General features: G+C 49.3%; 3 protein-coding genes, 1 long non-coding RNA gene and 1 other non-coding gene across 15 annotated transcripts; 2 read left to right on the top strand and 3 right to left on the bottom strand.

The window, feature by feature from the left end:
* Positions 1 to 2,137: 2,137 nt before the first annotated feature.
* Positions 2,138 to 9,215, bottom strand: S100A13 (S100 calcium binding protein A13). The gene is made up of 3 exons (XM_023247736.2): positions 9,091 to 9,215; positions 8,321 to 8,480; positions 2,138 to 2,542 (listed from the first exon to the last, which is right to left on the bottom strand). Exons 2-3 carry the CDS (start codon positions 8,471 to 8,473, stop codon positions 2,399 to 2,401), a joined length of 297 nt encoding a protein of 98 aa, XP_023103504.1. The 5' UTR covers positions 8,474 to 8,480; positions 9,091 to 9,215; the 3' UTR covers positions 2,138 to 2,398.
* Positions 3,726 to 3,830, bottom strand: LOC111558479. The gene has a single exon (XR_002739380.1). It is a non-coding gene; the product is annotated as a U6 spliceosomal RNA (small nuclear RNA).
* On the bottom strand, positions 4,685 to 8,309 carry LOC123382908. The gene is made up of 3 exons (XR_006592054.1): positions 7,478 to 8,309; positions 5,491 to 5,613; positions 4,685 to 4,888 (listed from the first exon to the last, which is right to left on the bottom strand). It is a non-coding gene; the product is annotated as an uncharacterized LOC123382908 (long non-coding RNA).
* A 539-nt stretch (positions 9,216 to 9,754) lies between the features above and the next one.
* Positions 9,755 to 13,461, top strand: S100A1 (S100 calcium binding protein A1). 2 transcript variants are annotated; one of them, XM_003999773.5, is made up of 3 exons: positions 9,755 to 9,904; positions 11,913 to 12,065; positions 13,156 to 13,461. In XM_003999773.5, exons 2-3 carry the CDS (start codon positions 11,925 to 11,927, stop codon positions 13,297 to 13,299), a joined length of 285 nt encoding a protein of 94 aa, XP_003999822.1. In that variant the 5' UTR covers positions 9,755 to 9,904; positions 11,913 to 11,924; the 3' UTR covers positions 13,300 to 13,461. The 2 variants fall into 2 exon arrangements, with proteins under 2 accessions (XP_003999822.1, XP_011289575.1); XM_011291273.3 differs by having other exon boundaries at positions 9,787 to 9,904; positions 11,903 to 12,065.
* Positions 13,462 to 14,693: 1,232 nt separating this feature from the next.
* On the top strand, positions 14,694 to 24,339 carry CHTOP (chromatin target of PRMT1). 10 transcript variants are annotated; one of them, XM_006943184.4, is made up of 7 exons: positions 14,694 to 14,985; positions 15,621 to 15,702; positions 17,238 to 17,391; positions 18,074 to 18,157; positions 20,241 to 20,427; positions 21,243 to 21,380; positions 23,043 to 24,339. In XM_006943184.4, the coding sequence occupies exons 2-7, from the start codon at positions 15,638 to 15,640 to the stop codon at positions 23,246 to 23,248; spliced, it is 834 nt and encodes a 277-aa protein (XP_006943246.1). In that variant the 5' UTR covers positions 14,694 to 14,985; positions 15,621 to 15,637; the 3' UTR covers positions 23,249 to 24,339. The 10 variants fall into 10 exon arrangements, with proteins under 10 accessions (XP_006943246.1, XP_019678113.1, XP_023103502.1 ...); XM_006943186.5 differs by lacking the exon at positions 14,694 to 14,985 and adding an exon at positions 15,053 to 15,308; XM_006943185.4 differs by lacking the exon at positions 14,694 to 14,985 and adding an exon at positions 15,310 to 15,452.
* The last annotated feature ends 73 nt before the right edge of the window (positions 24,340 to 24,412 follow it).

Raw genomic sequence — 24,412 nt, 5'->3', positions numbered from 1 at the left:
CTGGGCTGTGAGCCAGCCCTGTCGGCCCCACCCCCCATTGGCCAGAGCCCCGAGAGCCTGCCCACTCTGCCATTGGAGGGAACCCTTGGAGGCTGGGGCTGGGTGGCCTCTGGCCCCAGACCAGCAAGCAGAGTCAAGGCAAGAGAAAGGGAAGGGGAGGTTGGGGGAGGCAGAAGGGGGCCTTGGCAAGACTGTGGGGTCGAGCCTGGGAAGAAAGGCCTGGAGGAATTGAAGTGGAGGGGCTTTGAGTCAACATCAGGAAAGAAGGAAAAGCAGAGACTGATCAAGGCAGGGCTTGTGGTCCGGAGACATGCGAGTTGAGAGAGGTCCCCAGAGCCCTCTCTGTCCTTTGATCTCTCTCTCTCTCTCTCTCTCTCTCTCTCCACACACACACACACACACACACACACACACTCACTCACTCACATTCCTCCCACCAGGGCCAATTTGGGTAGTGACACCAAGCCTGCAGTCCCCATGGCCAACAGGTGAGGAAGGAGCCAGAGAAGGGCAGCCTGGCAGAGGGGCCACACTGAGTGTTGTCCTGACCCCCTTGGGGCTCCCCTCAGCCAGCATGCACAGCATGTGTGAGCCAGCATGTGTGAGGCCCAGGTGAATGATCTGGCTGTTAACGACCTCTCCAAACTGGTTGGGCTGCCTACTCCTCCCTCCCCCAGAACCCCATGCCTTCCTGAACCCAACTCCCCCAATCCAGTGCGGGGGATGACATCCCAGGAAGCCTCGGCACACCCCAAGGGACCTCCTCACCTGACGGGGAGATGACGGGGAGAGGGAAGGGAGAGCGGCAGCAGGGGAGTTAGTGTGGGCCAAGGCAAGGATGAGGCGGGACCCAAAGCTGAAGTGTGTCTCCCAATGCCCCTCCCTGTGTCTCCTCCTAGGCCTCCTCTGTACTTCTGGCCTCAATCGAGTGCATCTAAAAGCGTCTCTCCATGAAAAAGCCCTCCCTAGAGTACCCCACTCTGTGTTCCTCTGAGAGCTCTCAGTCTGGGAACCTCTCTAAGGGTCTCTCAATCTGAGGGCTTCTCCAGGAGTGCCTCAACCAGGGGTCCCTCTGAAGAGTTTCTCGTCAAGTCTCTCCTAGGGTCTCTGGTTTGGGGGAAGCCCCCTGTGAGACCCACTCTGGAATGTCTCAGCCAAATGGCCCCTCAGTGCCAGCCTAGGGGTCCTTCTGAGGTCTCTCAGTCTGAGGGCACTTAGGTGGAAGGTCTCAACCTGGGAACCTTCCTTGGTGTGCGGTGGGGAGGTTGTCTCAGCCTGAAGGTTCCTCAGGAGTGATGGCTGTCCCAGAGGGACACCAGGCAGCGGCAGTGACAGCTGCCGGGAGGCGGTGCCTGCTGGGCTGCCCCACCCCTGCCCCCTCTGGTGGCGGGCAGTTCAAACCGCAAGCCCCTCAAGCCAAGAAGGGTGGGGAGAGGGGCGCCCATCCCACAGTCTTCGTACCAGAACCTTGTGTCCATTCTTCTGCTTCACCCCTGCTATGGAGGGAGGGAGGAGAAGAGGGCCCAGTGGTCCCACACCACCCATCCGGAGAGGATCCCAGTTCATCACAGAGGCTCTGGAATTTCAACCCAGTTCCACCTCTTCTTGTCTGCGAACTTCTCTAAAATCTGTTTCCTCATCTTCAATACAGAACTTAAAAACAGTACCTTTCCTCAAAGGGCTGTGAGAATCAACTCACAAAGACACCGCAGGAAAAGTGTTTAGTACTGTGCCTGACACACAGCAAGTCCTCAACACAAGTTCACTGCTACCATTATCGTCCAATGACACAAACCCCGGGTAAAAGAAAAGTGTGAACTGAGACCATGCCCCTGGGCCCCAGGAGGCACCTGGTGGAGTAAGAGTCACTTCGCCTGCCCCAGATGTCTGTTCTCTTCCTTTCATATACTTATTCATCAACCATTTGTTTATTTTATTTATTTATTTATTTATTTATTTATTTATTTTGAGAGAGAGAGAGAGAGAGAGAGGGAGAGAGAGAGAGAAAACCCCAAGCAGACTCCACACTGTCAGCACAGACCCTGATGCAGGGCTCAAATACGCAAACCATGGGATCATGACCTGAGCCGAAGTCAAGAGTCAGACGCTCGCTCGACTGACAGAGCCACCCAGGAGCCCCTCCTCAACCATTAATTTATTGAGCACCTCCCCGGTACAAGACCTGGTGCTCGATGCTGCAGAATGATATTCAAAGATGAGTGACATCCCTGGTCTACAAAGAGCTCAAAATTTTTGGACCCACTCTCAGACCACCTCCTCTCAAGAGAAGAAAGCAGGGTAGGGTGGGAACAAGAAACATTTGTGTTTCAAGGAGGAAGCTATATTGGGGGGAGTGGGGTTTTGCCTGGCCAGCCTGGCCCTATCCTGGTCAGGGGCTTTACTTCTTCCGGATCTCCAGGGCCTTCTCCTTCCGGATCTCCTTGGCCAGCTCCCCTATCAGTCTCCAGTACTCATGGAACTTGAGCTCGGAGTCCTGATTCACATCCAAGCTCTCCATCTTCTCATCTAAGGAGTCCACATCCTGAGGAGACATCAACAGGAAACGTGGGGTTAGAAAAGAGAGTTCCTGAGATAGGGAGAGAGGAAAGAACTGCTAATGTCCATTCTCTTCATCTAGGACCTGCCCCAGGCGTTCAGGACCAGGCTGCAGCCCCGGAACAGTGCCGCCAGGGGTCTGGCAGTTACTAACCTCTCCAAACTGGTTAGGCTCCAAGGGCAGCAGCAGAGGGAGTAGAGGGCCTGACTTGTAGTGTTTGCCAGCATGCAAATACTCCCACCGTGGCCGATTATGGACCACAACCATGAAGTCACCGAACGCAGAGCTGGGAAGAGGTGCACACAATGAACTGTTGCCTACAGGTAAGATGGGCTCCGGCACACCACGGCACTTGGGATTTGCTCAAGGATGCTCAGGGAACCCATGCAGGCCATCCTCAGAGCCTTCTCAGGCCACCTTCTTCCTTCACAGAAAGCTAGGGAAACTCACAGTCCTAAGCCACTCATTTGTATAACCCTAACGTAGTCTCATTCTTTCCAGGTCGGTTATTAGCCTGGTGGATCAGGCGAATGGCAAAGACATGGGGTATCTGGTTTTCTGCAGGGTCTTTGACAAAGCCTCTCATGACAGGCCTGTGACATCAAAGGATACTGTAAACTGAACCCATGATCAAAGGGTCTGTTGCTAGATGAACGATCACAACCAAAACATAAGCTGTTGAACAATGGATCAATGTCAAACTAGAGAAGGGCGCCACGGGCAGAGCCCAACACTCAATATTTTAATCAATGTGTGAATGAAGGCAGAGAAGTCTTACCAAATCTACAGAAGGCACGAAGCTAAAGCTCATTCGTAGAAAAGCTAAGAAAGACCTTTTAAAAAGCCACATTCATGCTTTATCGTAAAATACTTACAAGCATTACCAGTGGAAGGCAAGATGCCCAGTGTAACATTATATTGGGAGGGGAACAAACATACAATTAATCAAGAGAAAGAAATGAAAGGTATAAGTACTAGGAAAGAAAAGGAAAATTCACCTCTTACTATATTAGCAATTATATAATTGCTAATTATAAAAGGAAAAACCAAAAGAGTGATGACAGCTGACATTTCAACAGTTGTAAGCACTTAATAGTGCCGACTGTTCCAAGCCTTATGCTAAACGCTTTACATGCCTTATTCCATTTATTTTTTTTATTTTTATTTTTTAAATATGGAATGCTTCACAAATTTGCCTATTATCCTTGCACAGGGGCCGTGCTAATCTTCTCTGTATTGTTCCAATTTTAGTATATGTTGTGCCGAAGCAAGCACAATGCCTTACTCCATTTAATCTTCATGATCTGCTAAAATGAAAGGGACCTTGTCCATCTTGTTCACCATTGTAACCCAAAGCCTACGACAGCATCAGGACAGGACATAATAGGTGCTCAATAAATATTGACCGAATAAATGCAAGACCAATGCAGTGAGGAAGGTATTATGATGAGTCCATTTCACAGATAAGAAGTTAAGGCTCATGGGGCATCTGACTGGCTCAGTCAGTTAAGTGTCGACTTCGGCTCGGGTCATGATCTCACAGTTTGTGGGTTCGAGCCCTATGTCTGGCTCTGTGCTAACAGTGCAGAGCCAGGAGCCTGCTCTTGATTCTGTGTTTCCCTCTCTCTCTCTCTGCCCCTCCCCTGCTGATGCTCTGTCTGTCTGTCTCTCTCTCTCTCTCAAAAATAAATAAACATTAAAATAAAATTTTTAATTAAGAAAAATAAATTAAGGCTCAGAAAGATTAAATAACCAAAGATGACAAGATAGAATCTGCATTTGAACCTAGATTGTCTGACTTAAAGCTTATGATCTCATTCACTACTCTCTATTTCTTTCCCCTTTTTAAAAAACTATTAGAGGGGTGCCTGGGTGGATCAGTCGGTTGAATGTCTGACTTCAGCTCAGGTCATGATCTTGCGGTTTATGAGTTCGAGCCCCGCGTCGGGCTCTCTGCTGTCAGCACAAACCCCGCTTTGGATCCTCTGTCTCCCTCCCCCTCTGCACCTCCCCTGTTTGTACTCTATCTCTCTCTAAAAACTAAATAAACATATACAATTTAGAAAAAAGAAAATCTCTTTAATGAAAGAAATAAACAAGCAGTTCACAGAATAAGGATTATGCATATCTGTCAAAAATATTTTTTAATATTCCATCTCACTCAGAATTTTAAAAGTATAAATCAGAACAAGATATCATTTTCACAGATTAGCAAAAATTAAAAGTCTGATAAGACCCAATTTAGGCAAGGACGTGAGTAAACAGGCATTCGCATGCACTGGTGGCCTTGAAGCCTGATGACAACCTTGCTGGGAGGCAAACTGGAACTATCTATAAAAAAGAAAAACAAACATGCCTTTTGACCTAATATTTCTACTGGCAGACATTTACCCTATAGATATTTTCCCTCAAGTACGTAAAGATATATAAACAAGGATGTTTGCAAAAGGGAAAAAATGGACACAAGAAATGTCCATCAACAGAAAATTCGCCACATAAATTTGTGTTAGTCTACATACCATTACATACAGTGCATCATTTTCTTCAAATGGGAAATATCCTTTATGCACTGTTATGTTTTATTTATTTATTTTTAATTTTTTTAATGTTTACTTATTTTTGAGACAGAGAGAGACAGAGCACGAATGGGGGAGGGTCAGAGAGAGAGGGAGACACAGAATCCAAGGCAGGCTCCAGGCTCTGAGCTGTCAGCACAGAGCCAAAGCAGGGCTCGAACTCACAGACGGCGAGATCATGACCTGAGCTGAAGTCCGAAGCTCAACCGACGGAGCCACCCAGGCGCCCCGCACTGTTACATTTTAAAAAGGCATTTGTAGAACGGTAGGTAAGATGTTATTTATTCATTTACTCACTCAACAAAAATTCTTACTTTTTTACAATTTCACTCACTCGATATTTTGCCGAGCACCTACCAGAAGTCAGACACTGCTCTAAGTGCTGGAGATAAAACAGTGAGCAGATTCCTTTCCTTCATGGGACGCACACCCTTGGTAAATGTAAGTATGTGATGGAAGTCAGGTTGTGATAGGTGTATTCTGGAAGAAAATAAAAGAGGGTAAAGGAATAAAGCACAAGGGAGGTGGTCTTTGCCCTCAGAAGTGAGGGGAGGCCATGATGGGGATTTGCCATTTGAGCAGAAATCTGGGTTCGGCGAAGAATAAGCCTGGCAAATGCCTGAGGAATGAGCATTTGGGGCCAGGAGAGCCCAGAGTATAAATAACCCTTGCTGCTTTTGATTTTTGCAGAGATGAAAGGCATAGCTGGAGAGGGTTACAGAGTCAAGAAAGGGTGTTTTTTCTTTTTTTAAGATGGGAGATATTACAATATATTGGAAAACTGATCAGAACAATCTGGTAGAGAGGGAGAATTGATGATGCGAGAGAGAGGAGGAACCGAAAAAGTAGAGATTTTAGCTGGTGAGGAGGAATGGAGTCCGGCAGCATAGGAGGGCTTGGCCCCAGGGGCAGAGACAGATGCTTCAGGGAGCAGGAAGGAAGGCAGGGTACATGCTGACCTTTGGTAGACTTGGGAGGCAGTACAAAGAAGTTTCCTGATGGCTGTTATTTGTCTGAGAACATTTCTCAGTGAGAGGGAGACTGTGGAAAGAGGGACTGGAGTTTGAGGAGGGAGGAAAAGTTGTGAAATTACCATCTGAAAGAGCTGGTCAATGAACCAACTGGGGAAATGTAGCAGAATTGGCAGGCTGTGCCAAGAGTTCCCTTGGAGTTTGCGGTCACAGATTTAAAGACAGACAAGTCAACATTGTGTGTCAACTATCCTTCAATTTAAAAAATAATATTAATAGGGGCACCTGGGTGGCTCAATCGGTTGAGCATCTGATTTTGGCTCAGGTCACAATCTCGCTGTTGGAGAGTTCGAGCCCCACGCCAGGCTCTGTGCTGGCTTGGAGCCTGGAGCCTGATTCTGATTCTGTGTCTCGCTCTCTCTCTGCCCCTGACCCGCTCGTGCTCTGTCTCTGTCTCTGTCTCTCTCAAAAATAAACATTAAATTTTTTTAATTTTTTAAATAATGTTAGTAAAAATGACAGAGTCTGACAAGTAACATGGCAACATCTTTTCATCCAGCCAGATGCAGCTACACAAAAGTGCAGACACAGAATGGCAGGTAGACTGGTGGACTGATTGATTTTTTTCTTTTCCTCTGAGAGTGGAAATTTTGCTTTATTTTGGATCTGAGAAAGAATGGTAGATTTGACCATCAAGCTAATGAACATGAAATGCTGGACTTAACCTGGGTTGGGATTCTGCCAAAAAACCAGGACAGAGAGGAACAGAATCAAGGGTGGGCCGTGACCGGGGGACTGATTTCCATGCTAAGCCTTACAGCCCAGCTGAGTGAGGAAGGACTGCGGACATGAGGGACATGTGGAAGGACAGGTGACAAGGTCCGAAGACTGAAGGTCCTGGTAGAGTCCAGGAAGGACTGGAGTGGAGGAACAGAACTGGAACAGCAGGAGGTGATGCTCTGAGAAAGGAGACCGAGATTTGGGAGGTGGGGCATTATTCTGGTAATGACAAGATCCGAAGCAACAACAGAGAGGGCTGCTCAGAAGCAGGACGGAGTCTTTGGAAGCGAGGGGTTGAAGTCCCTGAAAGGCCCAGGTGTTGCCTGAATGGTCTGTGTGCACACTGCAAAAGCAGCGATGGGAAGAAAAACATCAAGGCAGGAGATGCAGAGTTATAAGGGATTCAGGAAGGAGCGGGGCAGGTGGCCCAGGAGCTTCCCAGAAGCTGCACGTCTTAGGAAGAGGAAGAAACTGAGATCTGGAAGCAGTCACCAAAAGCAAAGGGGTCACTTCCTGCATTTCCAGGCCCAAGGGGAGTTGGGTTTGGAGGAAAAACCAGTCAGTATTAGACAGGGCTCTGGGGAACACTGCACCTTGAGTGATGTCTCATTTCCTGAGAGAAGAGAAAGGGAAGGAGCCGAGAAGTCTAAGAATGTAGGGGATTTTGCAGATGATGGACTGAGTCTCCAAAACTTGCTTGTGATTTTGCTTTTTTATCCATAGTCACACCCTCCTACGTGCCTGTGAATTCTCAGCAGGGATGAAACAGAAACTGTTAACAGACTGGGATGATGAGGCAACTCAGAGTGGATGAAATTTAAATCCCTACTCTGTCCAGTGAGTAGGAGAGAAGGAATGACCTTACCAGGCACATTATTGAGGGGATTCCCAGAGGGGGGGAGAAGCAATCATGGATTACTTACAGGTCTCTCCTACTCTGAGATCTACCTCTGCATGAATTTGACTGTGTTTTTATTGTTCACACACCCCTTTCTACATACAGCTGAGCCTCAATTTCCAAATACGTGAAGTGAGGAGTTTGGACTGTTTTGTCTTGGCCTCCTTCCAGCTCTGATGGTCTGTAACTCTCCTGGAAGCCACCTCTGGGTCCACCCCTGTGTTGGGGAAATGAGACCAGAAAGGCAGAGAGCATACTCGAGAACCCAACAGCATTGTCTGATGGGAACACAAAGCCCAATGACACACTTGCACTCACACTGACACAGTGTTACCTAGTTACACACACACACACACACACACACACACACACACACACACACACACACCAGAATCCTTTACACATGTAGTCACCCACACCCTTGTCCACCAAATACCTGGGGTCACACGATCAGGCCCAGAATATCACCCTGCCTCATATACCCGGCGTCTGGCAGCCACTGTCCCCCAAAGTCTCAGGCCCAGAGACCCCCACCTACCTTGAGCAAGTGAGGCAGCTGCTGAGTGACCAGTTCCTTAAACTCATTGATGCTGAGGCTGCCCTTGCGGCCCTCCTGCCCTGCAAAGGTGAAGAAGGTGGTGACCACTGTCTCGATGGCCGCCTCCAGCTCAGTCAGCGGCTCGGCTGCCATCGGGACCCTGGAGGACAGGGAAGAGAGAAAGGGAGAGTCAGATTAGGCCAGCCTGTCCCAGCCCACAGGGAACCTTCCCGGGCAGGTGGGAGGGGACAAGGATGGGGCCTGGGGCAGGGGCCCAGGAAACAGCTCCGTGCAGGCAGAGGAAGAGGTGTGTGCTTCCAGAAACCCCATCCTCTCCAGGTCTGAGCTGGGTGGTCCTTTCCAAGTGTCTGTGTCCTAGAGCCCCCTCCGTGCTGCTCTCAAAGTCTCCAGACTCCTCTGAGAGGAGGCACTTTGGTCCCTAGGGCCCTGTCTCGGAGGTTCAGCCGGCCCCCAGGGGTCATGAGGCCGGCTGTCTCCAAAGCTTGTTTGTACAGGGACCCGGCCCGCCCACACGCCCCGGGCTGTGTCGCGGGCGGGGTGGCCGGGGTCAGGCCTGCGGTCGGGCCGCGGGGACCCCGCCGGGCAGGGGCAGGCGGCGCAGGGCCGAGCCCGCCGCTCCCCCTAGCGAGGACGGCGGCCGGGCGCCCCCAAACCCTCCCGCACCCCGGTCCGAGCTGGCTCGGGGACGGGCCCGCGAGCCCCACGACAGAGAGGCGCCCGACCCCCCAGGGTGGGGATGCGGGACTCACCGCGGCGGGGGAGAGGCGGCAGCGCCCCAGCCCAGCCCGGAGGTGTCCGTTTCTGCCCGGATCCCGGAGGGAGGAGACCGCCCAGGCCCGCCTCCCGCCTCCCGCCGCCGCCCCCACCCCCACCCCCTGCACTCGGGCGGGGTCCCGGGGTCCCCCAGCCCACCCGGCCTACGCGCGCGCCCCGGGACCCCTGCCGTCCCACCTCCACCCCCCACCACGTCCACTCTGGAGCTGAGAGACCCCACAGAGAGCCCCTCCGGAGGGGAGGATCCTGAACAGGACCCTGCAGCCCCAGACCCCCAAGAGGCTCCCACGGAGGCGGGGCGGAGTGGGGCGGGGGTCCGGCCGAGACCTCCGTGCAGGAGGCCCCGGACTGACATCTGTCAGCGGGGAGTCAGACTAAAAGTCCCAGGATTAAATGATTCACGGAGGGTTAGGGCCCCTCGCTGAGACCCCCTCGGCGGGATCCTCCCCTGTGCTGCCCGTGCTGCACGCAGTGGTGGTGAGAGGCCTCTCTCCGTGACCCTCCCAGGACCTTTCCCACCTCCCTGGGGCCCAGGAGCCGGGGGAGGTGCCCGAGGCTGGAAAAGAGGACACAGGGCGGCCTGTTCCAGCCCTGGAGACAGAGGGCGCCTCTGTCCACTCCTGGCCCCTCGCCCCAGCGGGGTGTCTGTCTGTGAAGGGGTGGAGCTGGCGGGGAGGGGGGCCGCGGGGGAGGGACCGAACACAGGTCTCCCCACACAGCTCTGGTAGCCACATTTGCAGACTGGTCTGTCTGTCCAGAACCTGCTCCCACCTCAGGTCAAGGCTGACAGTGAGTATCTGCTCCCTCTGCACTGGGTCCCTGCTGTGGCCAGCTTGGGGGGAAAGGGGACTTCAGCAGAGCTCCTGAACAGCAACAGTATTGGGGCAACAGCATTGTAGGGGCAACAGCATTGGGGTGCACTGAGCGTGTGGGAGTGGCTCCCGCGACAGCAGTTTGGGATTTGGGGGAGACAGGGTTTGGACAGTAGCACAGGGAAGCCAGTCAAGTTCAGAGGGAGGTCTGTGGTGGTCCTCAGGGAAGGAGGAAGCTTCCAGGAGATCAAGTTCTCCTACTAGCGCCCTCAGAGTGCTTTCCCAAGGTTCCCTGGATCTCCCAGGACCTGCGGAGGGGACCCAGCTCCCACTTTGCTTCCAGGAGGCTCAGAAAGCAAATGGGACTGCTGTTTCTGCCCCCACCCCCACCGGCACGCAGCCTTACCAAGAGCCCGGGTCCCAGAGAAGCCGCGGGGTGGGAGAGCATGGGCCGTGACGTATCAGGAGGAGAGGGCATTAGGGTACTCTACCCATTCCCAGCTCTCCTTTCACATGACCCCCTCTGTCTCCTCCTCCTTCCTTGGCCCAGACTTCCAGACTTCTCTTTCCTTCAAGTCTTTCCCTTTGTCTTCCCATCTGCCCACTCCCTGCCAAAGTCCTCTCCAAATGGCCCCTGCGTAACATCCCTGGCTCCTCAAGGGCTCCAGGCAACCTCTAAGTGCCCCTCCTGGATGGGCCAATAACTGAGCCACCAAGAGCCCTCCCACACACGCGCCCCTTATCCCCTCCATCAGCCCCAGCTTGGGTTCCATCTCCCCCATGTCTCTGTGACAACTGCTTCTCATGCCCAGAGTTCAGGTGACACTCACAAGGTTCCCATTGTAAAGCTGGAATGTCATTCGATCAGGGCCCATTGTTCAGCCCCTTAGGCCTGAGGAAGGACAAGGACACCTGATCTGAGACACCTGAGCTGCCCCCTGAGGCTGTGGAGGGGCTGACCATCCTAAGGCCAAAAGAAAGAGGCCTCCTGAGTTGGCCCCCTCTCCTCGACAAACCCCTCCATTTTTTTCTTCCTTCTCTCCAGCCCCTTGAATTCAGAGGATGCACTCAGCTGTTTACTCCCAGCCCCCAACATTTACCAGCCCTATTCTGCCAGCTGTCACTGTCCTCACCTCATCCAGGCTGGGCCTAGGGGTGGGAGTAAGTAGGCAGGAGCAGGGATGAAGCCCCGGAGGTCTCCTCCCCCCTCCCTGGGAGCCCTGGCTCTGGGGAACCGTGTCCACATTCCTTCTCCCTTCCCACCATCACCCGATGGGAGGCCTGATTCTGTAGAGAAGGAAGAGAAACCAAACTAGAGGTCATGGAGATGCACCCCAGGGAAGCTGAAGTGACATGTTCAGGAGAGAGCAGAGTCGAAGGACCGAAAGAGGTCCCAGTCTGCTGATAGGAAACTCAGAGGCAGTGAGATCCCCCCTCCCCATGAAGCCTTGGGCCAGCCACGCGGGCCACCACTCTCTCCCGTCAGGCTGACTGAGGGCACCAGACGGACTCCTTGTTAGGGGTAGGCAGCAGTCAAGGCCATAGAGGGGGGTGCAGCCCACCACCCTCAACAGCAGAGCTTCAGGCATAGCAGGGTAAAAATAGAGCCAGAGGCAGCTTGGCAGGGTCCTGTGACCATCGCTGCCTGCCTGCCCCACCCTTCTCGGTGTCTGCCCAGGCAGCCAGGAACCACCAGAGTCCACCGCAGGCCTCTAGAGCCAGCCACGGCTGCTCTGTCTTCGTGCCCCAAACACTGACTTCCTCTGGCTGGGATATGGACTGAGGGACACAGAGAGCAAGTCTAGGTTCAGGTCTGTTAGGTTGCCATGTCATAAAATCTCAGTGAAAGATAAAACTGTGATGTGGCTCTGATCTCGTGGCTATTTCAGGTGTGGGACCAGGGCTAGGCTGAGGGCTCCCCTCACCCTGACTCCAGATAGCCTGAAGCATGGTCCCTAACTTCCTTCCGTGGTGGGGGTGGGTAGGTGAGCTGCACAATGGGCTCAGAGCTGGAGACGGCGATGGAGACTCTCATCAACGTGTTCCACGCCCACTCGGGCAAGGAGGGAGACAAGTACAAGCTGAGCAAGAAGGAGCTAAAAGAGCTGCTGCAGACCGAGCTCTCTGGCTTCCTGGACGTAAGCAGAGTGGGGTACAGGGTGGAGTGGGTGAGGGGTGGAGGGACACCTCCCTTCCATCTTCCCAACACAGCCCAATTGTCTCCTTCCTCTCCCAGACTTCTCTCCTGGGTTTTTCCAGGCTTCCCTACCCCACCAGGCTCAAGACAAAAATACCCTAACTTATTAATCACCTGTTAAGTGCTAGGACCTATGCAGATGCATCAATAACAAGGCTCACAGTCTAGAAGGGAAACACTGACACATGAAAGTAAACCATGAACACCAGGAAGTGAAATGTTCAGGAGACAGCAGAGTTAGAGGACCAAAAGAGGCCCCCGTCCGCTGACAGGAGGCAACGAGATCCCCGTCCCCGTGAAGTCTTGGGCCAACCATTCAGGAAGTACTCAGAGCTTTAACAGAATTGCCAGAAAGGATTCTGGGGAATAGCAACCTGACTGAAGTGGGCTCCTCCAAAGAGGTGGTACTTGAGCCACAGATTTCCACTGGAATATTATCAGGGCGAATGTAGACATTTTAGGAGGTATCTGCATGAACAGAAGCATGGAAGAAAAAAGAATATGGAGCATGCTCAGTGGTTTTGACCTGAGTGAAGGGTGCAGAAGAGTAGGCTGCAAATGCTAACAGGGGCTTATATGGTAAAGAAGCCAGTAGAAAGTCAACCAGCTTTGAGATTTTATCAGGCCTGGGTTCCAATTCTGACTCTGGCAGCTTCTAGCTGTGTGACTTGGGAACATTCTTTAACCACCAAGTGTTAAGTTGTTTCTTCTCTGGTAGGGGAATAATGAAACCTGCCTCATACTATTTGCGTTACAATTAGACAATGCTTGTAAAGCTTGTTGCATCCTAGGCACCAAACCTATGGTAACTGATGTTGTTATTACTCTGCCTCATTAAGAAGCTTATTCTGTAGCCAACAGGAGGCCACAAGTGTGTTTTGTAGGGTGACTCAGAAGAGTCCCTTAATGAGATGTAGTTCTCCCTCTTGTTCATCTCTGCCTCCTTCTTCCCAATCAACCACCCCTCTTGCCCCTGATTCAGTACTATTCCCCTCTCTATATACCTACCTCTCCATCTCCCCCCTCCACAGGCCCAGAAGGATGCCGACGCTGTGGACAAGGTGATGAAAGAGCTAGACGAGAATGGAGATGGGGAGGTGGACTTCCAAGAGTATGTGGTGCTGGTGGCTGCCCTCACAGTGGCCTGTAACAACTTTTTCTGGGAGAACAGTTGAGCAGACAGCCCCAAGGGGCAGCGCCCTTTCCCTTCTCCCTGCTTCCCCCTCACCCCATTTTTCCCTTCCTACTCTCCTACCCTTGTCCACCCTCCACCGAGGGCGCAAGAGTAGTGGGCCCGGCCTGCAACTCATCTTTAATTAAAGGCTCTTCTCTCACCAGCTGCCGTGTGTCTCCTTTGCAGTCTGGAAGTGAGTGAGAAAGTCAAGGTACCTCACTCCCAATTCACCTTATTTGGGAAGGAATCTTATTCGGAGAGAGGTCAAGGAAACATTACATCTTCCTAGCTGAGGATTGCTCAAGGCGTAGGAAGGCGGGCATTCAAGGTTCCAGCTGCAGATGTAGGAGACTTCAGCTTCTCAGCCAGAAAGCCAGAAGAATTTCCCTTCAATCTCCAAAGAATATCTACTGCGGACCTACCATATGCTAGGCATCGTGTAGGAACTGGGGACGTAGTAGTGAACAAAACAAACACGACCCTTACCCTCTCATAGGTAAAGTCCGGGATGCCAGGCCATTAAACACATGCACGTAAATGCTAGGAATGAAAACGAAAGCATCCTGAGGCACGTATATGGAGAAGGGTTGAAGATGTGTTCATTCGCTCATTCTTAAAACATTTATTTTTATTTGGGGGGGGGGGCGAGCTGGGGAGAGGGGCAGAGAGAAGGAGAGAATCCCAAGCAGGCTCCACGCTCAGCCCAGAGCCGGAAGCCGGCTGGATCCCACAGCACTGGGATCATGACCTGAGCTGATATCAAGAGTGCCAACTCAACTGGCTGAGTTACCCAGGCGTCCCAAACGTGCGATTATTTATTTCTATTGCATCCCTGGGCATAAGAAAAATCCAACGCAGGTAGGTCTGCATCAAAATGCGGATGACTGACAGGCGGAGAGGGCGTGGGAGGGGGAGCTGGACGCAGACACCGCCGTGAGAACTAACGACGTTCTGGAAGAGACAAGAGCGCAGGGTACTGGTGCCTCCCCCCCACCCCCAGCCCGCTCTCCCGGCTCGCGGCAGCCCCCCCAACAGGGAGGGAGATGGCAAATCCCACTAAACAGTTTTACAGGGTCTGCCTCGGCCAGGGTTGGGGCGCCGCAAGGAAACACAACCACCTTCGCCCGCGAGGCCGAACCTCCGCCAGCGGACCAGAACACAACCGCGCGGCCGCGGTCGTAATGCCCTGACGATCCCCGACAGCAACCACTGGCCACGCCCCCCCCGTGGGCGGAGCAGAGAGCACCTCGGCCACCGCTTGGCTAAAGACCTGTCTTCTCCCTAGGGCTCCGCCCCAATCCCCGCGCAGGCGTAGCGCAAATCTTCTCGCCCCCTAGCTGTGCGCGGATCCGGCGTCATACGTAATTGCGTCGACGCCATTTTAGCCGGTCCCACTCGGCTCTGGGCGTGGCGGCCATTTTGTTTTGGGCAGCGAGCGGGAGGCGGCGGCGGCGACGGCGACGGCGGCTGTGGTGGCCCAGACTCAAGGCAGGAAAGGGCTGGCCGGGCGAGCAGGCGGACCGGCCGACCAGACAGCCGCCCGGCTACAACGAGCTAACCTAGCGACCTACCGCTTACACCTCTAACCAACCGCCCACCCAGTCAGCTCAGGTTCGGCCGGACCCCGGCCCGCGCGCCGCAGGCGTGGTGGCAGCCCCGGGAGGCGCACTGGCGTCCGTTTCCTTCGGTGCGTTTCCGCGGCGGGGCGGCCCGGGAGGCCCCGGGGGGCGGGGCCTGGGCCGGCGGCCCTGACTGGGCGGTGAGGGGGCGTCGGAGCGTCGAGGCGGCCGCGGGCGGCCGCGGGTTCGGGAGGCCTTCCCTGCTCCCCCCGCCCGGCTCTCGCGAGGGCTCCCGCCTGGGTGTGGAGTCGGAAGCCAGTTTCCAGACGGCTTTGCCTGCGTCATGGTTCTCCGCGTTGGCTGCCCGTGAGGAGCGCCTGGCCAGCCCTCCCTCCCTCCCCGCCGCTGGCCACGGACCTGGCCGCCGGCGATCGGGGTCTGCTTGGGGAGGGTGAGCAGCTCACTGCAGCCGAGGTTGAGGAGGACTGTCCTGGATGCACTTAGCCCCCCTCAGCTTGCCCAGCTTGGCGTGCGTCTGCCATCTTGGGGGTTTGGGAAGACACTTTCCTGTGGCCTCGAGATGTAGCGGTTTGCGGTAACTATGGTGTAGACTTAAGCGCCCGATATGCGTTTTGGTGGGCTCTTCCATCGCCGTTGATACAGGCCTTTTCTTTTCATTCGCTGTTGGGTGAAGCCCTTGACGCCTGTAGAAATGAGGAGGTCCTTTTCCTGACTTGCTCATTCTGCCTATTGTCCTTTGTAGATTCTCGGGATTTGAAGATGGCTGCACAGTCAGCGCCGAAAGTTGTGCTAAAAAGCACCACCAAGATGTCTCTAAATGAGCGGTGAGGCAGCCAACAGCAACTTCAGCTCGTTCATAAGAAAACATTACTTAAATTGGCCCTGGGGTCCAAGGCACAAAAACCAATTTTAAACTAAATACCAACAGAAGGCTACAGACCTCTGTGTTTAGTTGCATCTTACGTGGTACACAAAACAAATTGGGCGGTTGTTTCAAAACCCCTTGTCAGTAGATTTTTATGTTAAGCTGTCTGAAATATTTCTCTGGTGGGATGTATTTTAAGAAGACTCCTCACATCCTCTCTCTCTTCACATTTTTTACATTGATACAGGGGTGGTGCAGCTCGGTAGCATGGTACCGTGGCTGCACTGGGCTTGCTGCCCCGTCCGAGGCCGGCAGTGTCGTGTCTGGTCTGTAAGAGGCAGGCAGCAAGCTGTGGAATGTCCAAAGGCCCTCGAATGCCATTCTTGGGCCTTGTAAGAGGCACTTGCTTTGCTCCATTTCTCTTTCTTTCGATACTGCTTTTAGTTTGTTTTTGTGTTAGATTCCTTTACAGTTAAGTGTTGTTCTTTTTCGTTCCATTAAACTTACTTCGACAGGAATAATAGAAGAGTGTCTTCACAAGCTGTTCGGTGACTAAATTAATCTTGATTTTCTCAGAAGCAATCACTGGGAATCAGGAAAAAATCATTTAAGCCTAAGAGAAGTTAAGGTACTTAAAGCAGTTTCTGTCTCTGAGAGCTCTTTATTGACTGCCTTTGACCAATGACTTTATTTTTTATTTTTTAATGTTTGTTATTTTCGAAATGGAGAGAGACAGAGCAAGTGGGGGGAGGGCCAGAGAGAAAGGGAGACCTAGAGTCTGAAGCAGGTTCCAGGCTCTGAGTTGTCAGCACAGAGCCCAACATGGGGCTCAAGCCCACGGACTGTGAGATCGTGACCTGAGCTAAAGTCGGACCAATGATTTTATTAAGTTGATGTTAGATCACTAAAAGATTTAATTGACGTTTATTTTTGCCTTTTCCGAAGCATATGTGCTGCTTATATCTTAGGGTGTGATACACACTGATTCTCCATATTTACATGTTATTCTCCATATTTACATATTACATGTTATTAAGAAAATATGTTACACTCCTGTGATTTATATGGGGGTGCTAATTCTGTGGTCTGTGAGGTGCTCTAGTCCTTCCTTACATTTGTTCTTACAGTGCACCCTGAGGTTCCCCCAACATTTTGGCTTTCTTTGTTTGTCTTTGAAACCACATTTTCTGTCTTTTGTTGTCATCATATCTGCTTATTGCGTGTTTTTCATATCTTCCACCTCTCTAAAAGCCTGAGCCCTTGTTATCTTTTTTGATTGAATGTGCTGCACTTAGCTGCATTTCTAAGTTTCTGATTCTTGCAAGTTTGTGGAAGCAGAGGAGTCTTTAACCCACATCAGCCTTGATCTAAGTGTACCACTTTACTTAAAAGTTCGTGGGATCTGGAGCTCCTGGTCTAGCAAGCCATGAAAATGCCAATAAATGTTTTGTAATAAAGCTTTTATTTAAACATCCATTTTGTTCGACCTTGAAGCTTTACTAATATGCTGAAGAACAAACAGCCGATGCCAGTGAATATTCGGGCTTCGATGCAGCAACAACAGCAGCTAGCCAGTGCCAGAAACAGAAGACTGGCCCAGCAGATGGAGAATAGACCCTCTGTCCAGGCAGCATTAAAACTTAAGCAGGTGAGAGGATGGGCCTTAATGCTCCAGAAGCAGCTGGTGATCTCTGTCAGGCAGTCCACTGAGGCTGTCAGGACATGATGGATGATTGCAAGGTGGCTCAGGGCAAAAGCAGAAACTTCTCTGGAGGAAAGAGAAGTTCAGAGAATTCCCATTTTAGCAGGTACCAATAAGTAACTTCTTGTCTTTCTCTTTTAGGTAGTTTGCCATCAGTATGACCTGTGTCTATGTTATCAATGAGTATTGATCTCTTTTTTCCTGATCCTTTGGCCTTAAAGTAGATTTGCTGGATTTTACCACAAAGAAATTTTGGGTTTTGTAGCCTCCAGAACTGTGAGAGAATAAACGTCTTTTGTTTGAAGCCAAAAAATAGAAAAAAATTTTTGATTTGTTTTAGATGATCTCAGAAAATCCTTTATTCCCTGTTAAATGAGTTACAAATTATGGAAATAACTTTATTTTTTTCTCCTAGCACAGGAAGTCTGAACAGCCTTAATCAAACGTTTTCAGTGCTAAAATACAGAAAGAATAGGGTGGCCTTCATCTCCACAGCACCTAAAGTTTTGTCAGTAAAATAGAGTGAGAGCACTGAGTACTTAAAGAATAAGTGGGTTCTCTTTCAAATTACCAGTAAGAGAGAATTCTGTTCAGACCTGAAATAAAACCTGCTCTTTATTATTCATAGACTTTATATGCGAGTCCGGAGAGTGGCTGTGGAAGGATATGTCCAAGCTGTGGCTGGGCGTCTGGAGGGCGATGCCATGCAACTGTAAGGACTTTAACTGGTAGCACTGCATGGCTGTGCATAAATTCAGCAGTTAAATATAACACCCTCCCACCCCCACCCTGAACTGTTGGGCTCACTGACCAAAAATAAACAAGGCCTTCTGCTTCAGCTACCTTAAGCCTTGGGAGTTCTTCTATTTTGTCCCTGACTTAGGAAAGCCATAAAAAAAGGCACCACCATTTTCCAAGAGTAGGTATTATAAATTGCTGAAGATAAGCCCCTGACAGATCATTCCAGAAGACCTTTCAAGAAACTTTTTTCTTTTTTTCTTTTTCTTTTTTTTTTTTTTGGTTAAGAGAGTGTATGTGAGCAGGGGAGAAAGGTTGCAGAGGGAGAGAGAATCTTAAGCAGACTTCACGTTCAGTGCGGAGCCAGATGCTGGGCTCAAACTCCCAGATTCTGAGGTCATGACCTGAGCTGAAATGAAATCAAGAGCTGGGTGCTCAACTGACTGAGTGCCCCAAGAAGAAGCTTTAAATGTAGCTGTGCAGAAAGCAGCCTCTGGAGTAGAGCTGACCAATAGAACCTTACACAGTGATAGAAATATTCTTTATCTGCTGTCCAGTATGATAGCCCCTAGCCATGTGTGACTATTGAGTACTCAAAATGTGGCTGGTGTAACTGAGAAGCTTTTAAAATTTTATTTACTTGTAACTGAAATAGCCACGTGTGGCTAGTGGCCACCTTAGCGTAGAGCACAGCTGTAGTGAAAACGGGGTGGTATAGTTGACATCCTTAAGCTTCCTGTCTGTTAGAGTCCAGTATTGGCTGGCAGCTAAGGATTAAGAAGGGAGGACTTGTAAGCACTGTGCATTCCCCACTAAAGCACAGATTTTGGGGGGAATATGCTCAGAATCACTGAACATAAGAGATTTGGAAAATGAATGAAGTCCTGACTTCCTAATTGTGTGCTGTCAGGGTGACATGACAGGCTCTTAAGGTCAGTTATGCCTAAGTGCATAATGTTCAGAAACTGCCCCTTTGTTTAGCTTATTATCTTGTGCTAGAAAGCTAATAAAAAAATCATTGGTAGTCATTTATGGGTGAAGCAGGAGGACATACAGAATTTATTTTCATTCCTATTGGCTAATGGTTTTGTGGGAAAACAGGTTTGCTGGGGCCTTGGTTGTGTTCGAGGCTACACAGTTTTGAAGGATTTGAAGGATCCTTTTCTTTTGGAGGATTTTTAACTTATTAAGATGTGGTCTTAATAGTTTTTCTTTGAGGGACAGATTATTGAATATCTCCATGTGCAGTATGTCCTTGTCCTCAAATATGTCCTTTAGTTTTGTGATTATAGCTCACCTGTCTTAATTCCAACACAAGTTTGGCTATCTCTCTGGAGATACAGTTGAGTTACATGTTTATTTTGAATTAAAAGTTATTGTATTGGCTTAATGGAGCTGTTTGCAAGGGTAGACATGGAATTAATGGCTATTTAAGAAATGTAAGGAAAGGTTTGACTTTTTTGTGTTTATTTACATCTTAAGGTAAAAAGTGGATCGTCTGGAGATAGATACTCAGAGGAAAAATGGAACACACTGGCCTCTTTGACTGAAAAATCAAATCTTGTTTTTAAGTGACAAGAATTCAGATGAACTTGTAATTTAAATTTTTCCCAGAGTGTGATGAACTTCATTTGGTGTTTGAGTAAGCCTTTGAAGACAGTGGTAGTCCTTGGGCAAGTATGAATCCAGTCATATCTTTGTCGACCTGTGGTTCAAAAACAGAATCCAGGATTTGGAATACAGAGTTCTTACTAAAACTTACGTTTCATGTAGTGGCGTATGGCTTCTGTAGCCAAACTAGTGAGGTGATTTGTGTTGATGCCAATTTCATGGGACCATACTCAAGCTTTCATAAAAGCTCTGGATCAGAATTCTTCTTTTCTACCATGTTCTGAGGCAAAGGCTAGTTTCTGGATTAGGTTCTTTATATGACACCTACGGCAAGTTTATCTCCCTGCACACAGCCATCTCACTGCTTCTTTTTCTCTGCACTTTGAGTTGCTAGATGCCACTGGAATGCTTTTTTGATCTCAATCCCCCAACACCTTTTCTTCCAGAAGAGCTTAAAGCAGCGCCTGGGTAAGAGTAACATCCAGGCACGGTTAGGCCGACCCATAGGGACCCTGGCCAGGGGAGCAATCGGAGGACGAGGCCTGCCCATAATCCAGAGAGGCTTGCCCAGAGGAGGACTACGAGGGGGACGTGCCACCAGAACCCTGCTTAGGGGCGGGATGTCGCTCCGAGGTCAGTGCTGTGTACTTGAACATTGTCGGGCCCTACCCCTTCCCTTTTCTCTTGGGCTGCTTATGGACACATTTGTTTAACATCTTTAAGCCTGAATTTGTATTAATATAATTAATAACCTTTGAAATCACGTATTTTTAATAGTGCTGCATGTTTTTTATCGATACCATTCCTTTTCTGATAATGTGCAATGGTGAGAGGCTATGACCTGCGTAACAACAGGTAATTCATGTCATCTCCATTCCATTTTGAAACACCCTGCTGCTGCTTAAATCAAAAGCACATTCAAGTTCTAGAAATAAGTCAAATCTAAGAAATTTTTGGTCTGTTGGCCTGTATCTTAACTATCTTTGTTCCCAGTACTAGTGAAACACGCTGTTCTATTTGGAAAAAAGAGAGGATAAGTTGGTCCATAGCACTTAGCTACATGTTACATTTTGGGCACTGTTAACGCTGTTCCCCATGTTGTTCTTGTCCCTTGTGAGAACGTATTGAGATCAGGAACCATATTATTGATTTTTAAATCTACCTTAATGCTAGGCACATGTCTGATTATTCAGTAGATATTTATTGTATATACTTACTAATTAACTTAACTCCCAGCTTCTTCCCAAAATGGGTTTGTGGTCAGACTTTGAATTGATTGAATAAAGAGCAGCTTGATCTATTCACACGTGGTGTGCAGCTTGCCCCCCCCCCAACCTAAAAATTAACTGAATTAACTCTCATTTAACCTTCACCGCCTTCCTTTGGTTAGAGTCTACTTTGTCTCTCTTGGATTTACCTGCATATACATTGTATGCCTCCTCTCCAAGGTCAAAACCTGCTCCGAGGTGGACGAGCCGTAGCTCCCCGAATGGGCTTAAGAAGAGGTGGTGTTCGAGGTCGTGGAGGTCCTGGGAGAGGGGGCCTAGGGCGTGGAGCTATGGGTCGTGGCGGAATCGGTGGTAGAGGTTAGTCAGCTACCAACTTCAGAGAATAGCTCCCTTTTACTTCTCTCCCTTCAAAACTCAGAGCCACCTTTCTGCACAGCTTCAAGTCATAGGCAGGCTTATTTGTTTGTCTTGTTTTGTTTTTTGAAACTGGCTTACTTTCTAAATTCACATGCGGTAGTGCAAAAGTCTGTCATGGGTTGTCTAAGAACCAGTCAGGTACATGTCAGAGCCAGATCATATGCAGTCTTTTTCCAGGTTCTTGCAAATTTAAATTGTATCGTTAAAATGACAAGATGGTCAGTTTGAGGTTTTACCTTTCTCTGTCCTTGCCCCACCACCACACACCCCATCCCATAGCTCAAAACCCCACTTTGAGTCCAAGATAAGAATAAAGAAGAGGGAGATGTACACAAATGAAAGAGTGGAAAAGGATGGTGAGATTGGAGCTGGGTATTGATGTTGAAGCCAAGTAAATTCAAGGTAAAGTTTGTGTCTGTGGGAAATCAGATGACTTTTTTGATCAAGGTAGAAAGCAAGAAGGTACCATGTCAGTTAACTGACTCTTGTTGATAATCTTACCTTTGAGACTTAGTGCTACTTGTCTTGTGACCTCATCATGACCCAGATTGGAAAGGCATTTAATGGTGTTGCTGTTGTTAATCCAGACCTCATGGGAGTTTTCTGATACAGAGCTTAGTGGAAAACTCTCAACAACACCTGTCTAGGGTGGGAGCAAATCTATTCCTGTAGCCCCTGTGTATATCGGCTTTGGTCCTTTTATAGTGTGTGGTGGGTCTTCCATAATTTATGACCTTGAAGTTGCCAAAGGACAATAACTGTTAGAAAAGGAAATTTGATAGCCAAGGGCTTAGTTTCTTCTCTCCCATTATATGTTTGGCTCACTGAGTGAAGTACAAGCTCGTTTGGGTTTCAGGATGAAATAGCATGTTTCCAAATTATCTTGACCTGGTTTCTGACATCACAGGGGTGGGTGGGGGGTCTAAAGTAGCTTTTCAGAAAGCTGTGTATGTTTTGTTAAGTGGATTGAAACCACCTCTCAGATAACCATAATTGTTAGAAGGCAATTAGAATCTGAGATAGAAGTGGCTGGGACTACCATAAATATTTTTCCCCATCTTCTCACGTTGTTCCTATGTCATAGTAACTCCTCAGTCTCCTGATGTGGGGTCAGCTCATTAGTTTTAGTAAGTTTGAGGAGAGATGAGCTGATTTTCCAGAAAGCTCTCAAATAAGGCTTACCTTAAAAATTGTCTAGCCTTACACCTCCGTTTCTCTGTGCCCTTGTTCCTTCTTCCCTGTCTTACTAAATGGGATTATCTATAATGTATTTTAATTAATAAACTTCTAGTGGGCCTCACAACTTTAGATAATTTCTTTGTTTTAGGAGAGATTAAGATTCTTTTGTCAGTTATTTTACTTTTGTCAATAGAATAAAAAGTCTTTAAATAGCATTTAGAGATGAGCATGTAAACAGGGATTCATTATGTGTGCTTTCCATGTGTTGCTTTCTACCCAATGTGTTTCCTGTTTTTCCAGATTTCTCCTCTTTGCCCTGCCCTTTCAGCCTTTCTCAGCTAGGCCCCACTGCTCTAAGGGGCATTTGCTGTAGCACCCATTAAACCTACTTGTAACTGTTCTCTTTTTTTCCCCTTGGGCCAGGTCGGGGTATGATAGGTCGGGGAAGAGGGGGCTTTGGAGGCCGAGGCCGAGGCCGTGGACGAGGGAGAGGTGCCCTCACTCGCCCTGTGCTGACCAAGGAGCAGCTGGACAACCAGTTGGATGCGTACATGTCAAAAACAAAAGGACACCTGGATGCCGAGTTGGATGCTTATATGGCACAAACAGATCCAGAAACCAATGATTGAAACCTGCCCGCCCTCCTGTGAGAGACTCTTGTTCAAAAGTCACCACATCTGTAAATAACCTTGAAATAACAGATGGAGAAGACACCTGATTGATGCTGGAAGGACCTATCACAATAGGCTATGGACTTAACTTGCCACCAGTTTGTGCATTTTAGTGTGTTCCTTTTACTTTTTTGATACTGTGTTGTATGAAACCCTTTTTTCCTCTGACTTGGATTTTGTTTGGTTGTGTTTGGGTTGTTCCTCCACCCCCATCGCTCTGACTTCTCTTTGAACATGAATGTGGTGGCCTTGTGGCTAGAACACTCTCTTCCTCCTCTGCCTCCCTTCACCTGTCTCTATGCTCTGACGTTCTAACATTTCATCTCTGTGTTCCCGTGAAAAAGGCCTAGTAAGAGCCCATCAGTGTTCCTTCTTAATGCCTAGGTTTCTGTGAAACAATTCTGTTCTACATTTAATAGCCTCTTAAAAGTGTTGAGAAAATTTGGAGCTCAAAAATGCATTCTGCTACATTGATATTTTTAGCGTAGTTAATTAGGAACACCGACATAGCCGCAGGACCACATAGGTTACACATGGTAGTGCCTCTGATTTGATTGAAGTTACTTCTGTGGGCATTGACACCATATAAGGAGTGTGCTGGGTCGGGTGTGTGCACTTTCTACCCTGGAATTAGATGTATAAACTTTCCTCTTTGTATCCTGTCCAAAGAGATACTTTTGGGTTCGCTTAAACCTGCAATGGAGAGGAAATAGCCATTTGATTTGGCACATGCTTCAGAAAAGGGGATGGGATGCTGGCAGATCCCTTCTGGGAGGCCTCAGAAGGTACCCACGCTGAAAGGCTGTTATCCTTATGTTTATCCCAAACCAATCTTGGGCTTCTCCGTTCAGTGGCTTTGTTTGACCCTCTTTTTTATTTCCCTTGAAGGTTTAATTAAGTTCAACTATATTCTGTCAACTGTTCCAGTTCTCCGTGGAATCTTGTATTTCTGGTTCGTCATAACAAATTGTTCTCAAATCTAGCCAGGCCTACTACTATTATTGGACTCTTTGAAATGCTGTGGCCAGTATAACAATATTCTGACCTGCCCCTTTGTGGAGTTGAGTCCTTTTCTTCATAGTTGTCTTAAAATCAGGGTGGGGCGGCAGGTACTGATAAGGC

The sequence above is a fragment of the Felis catus genome, chromosome F1, assembly GCF_018350175.1.
Source record: "Felis catus isolate Fca126 chromosome F1, F.catus_Fca126_mat1.0, whole genome shotgun sequence".
Taxonomy (NCBI): Eukaryota; Metazoa; Chordata; class Mammalia; order Carnivora; family Felidae; genus Felis; species Felis catus.
Note: the sequence above shows the minus strand (reverse complement) of the source record. Positions and strands in the feature narration are given on the sequence as shown.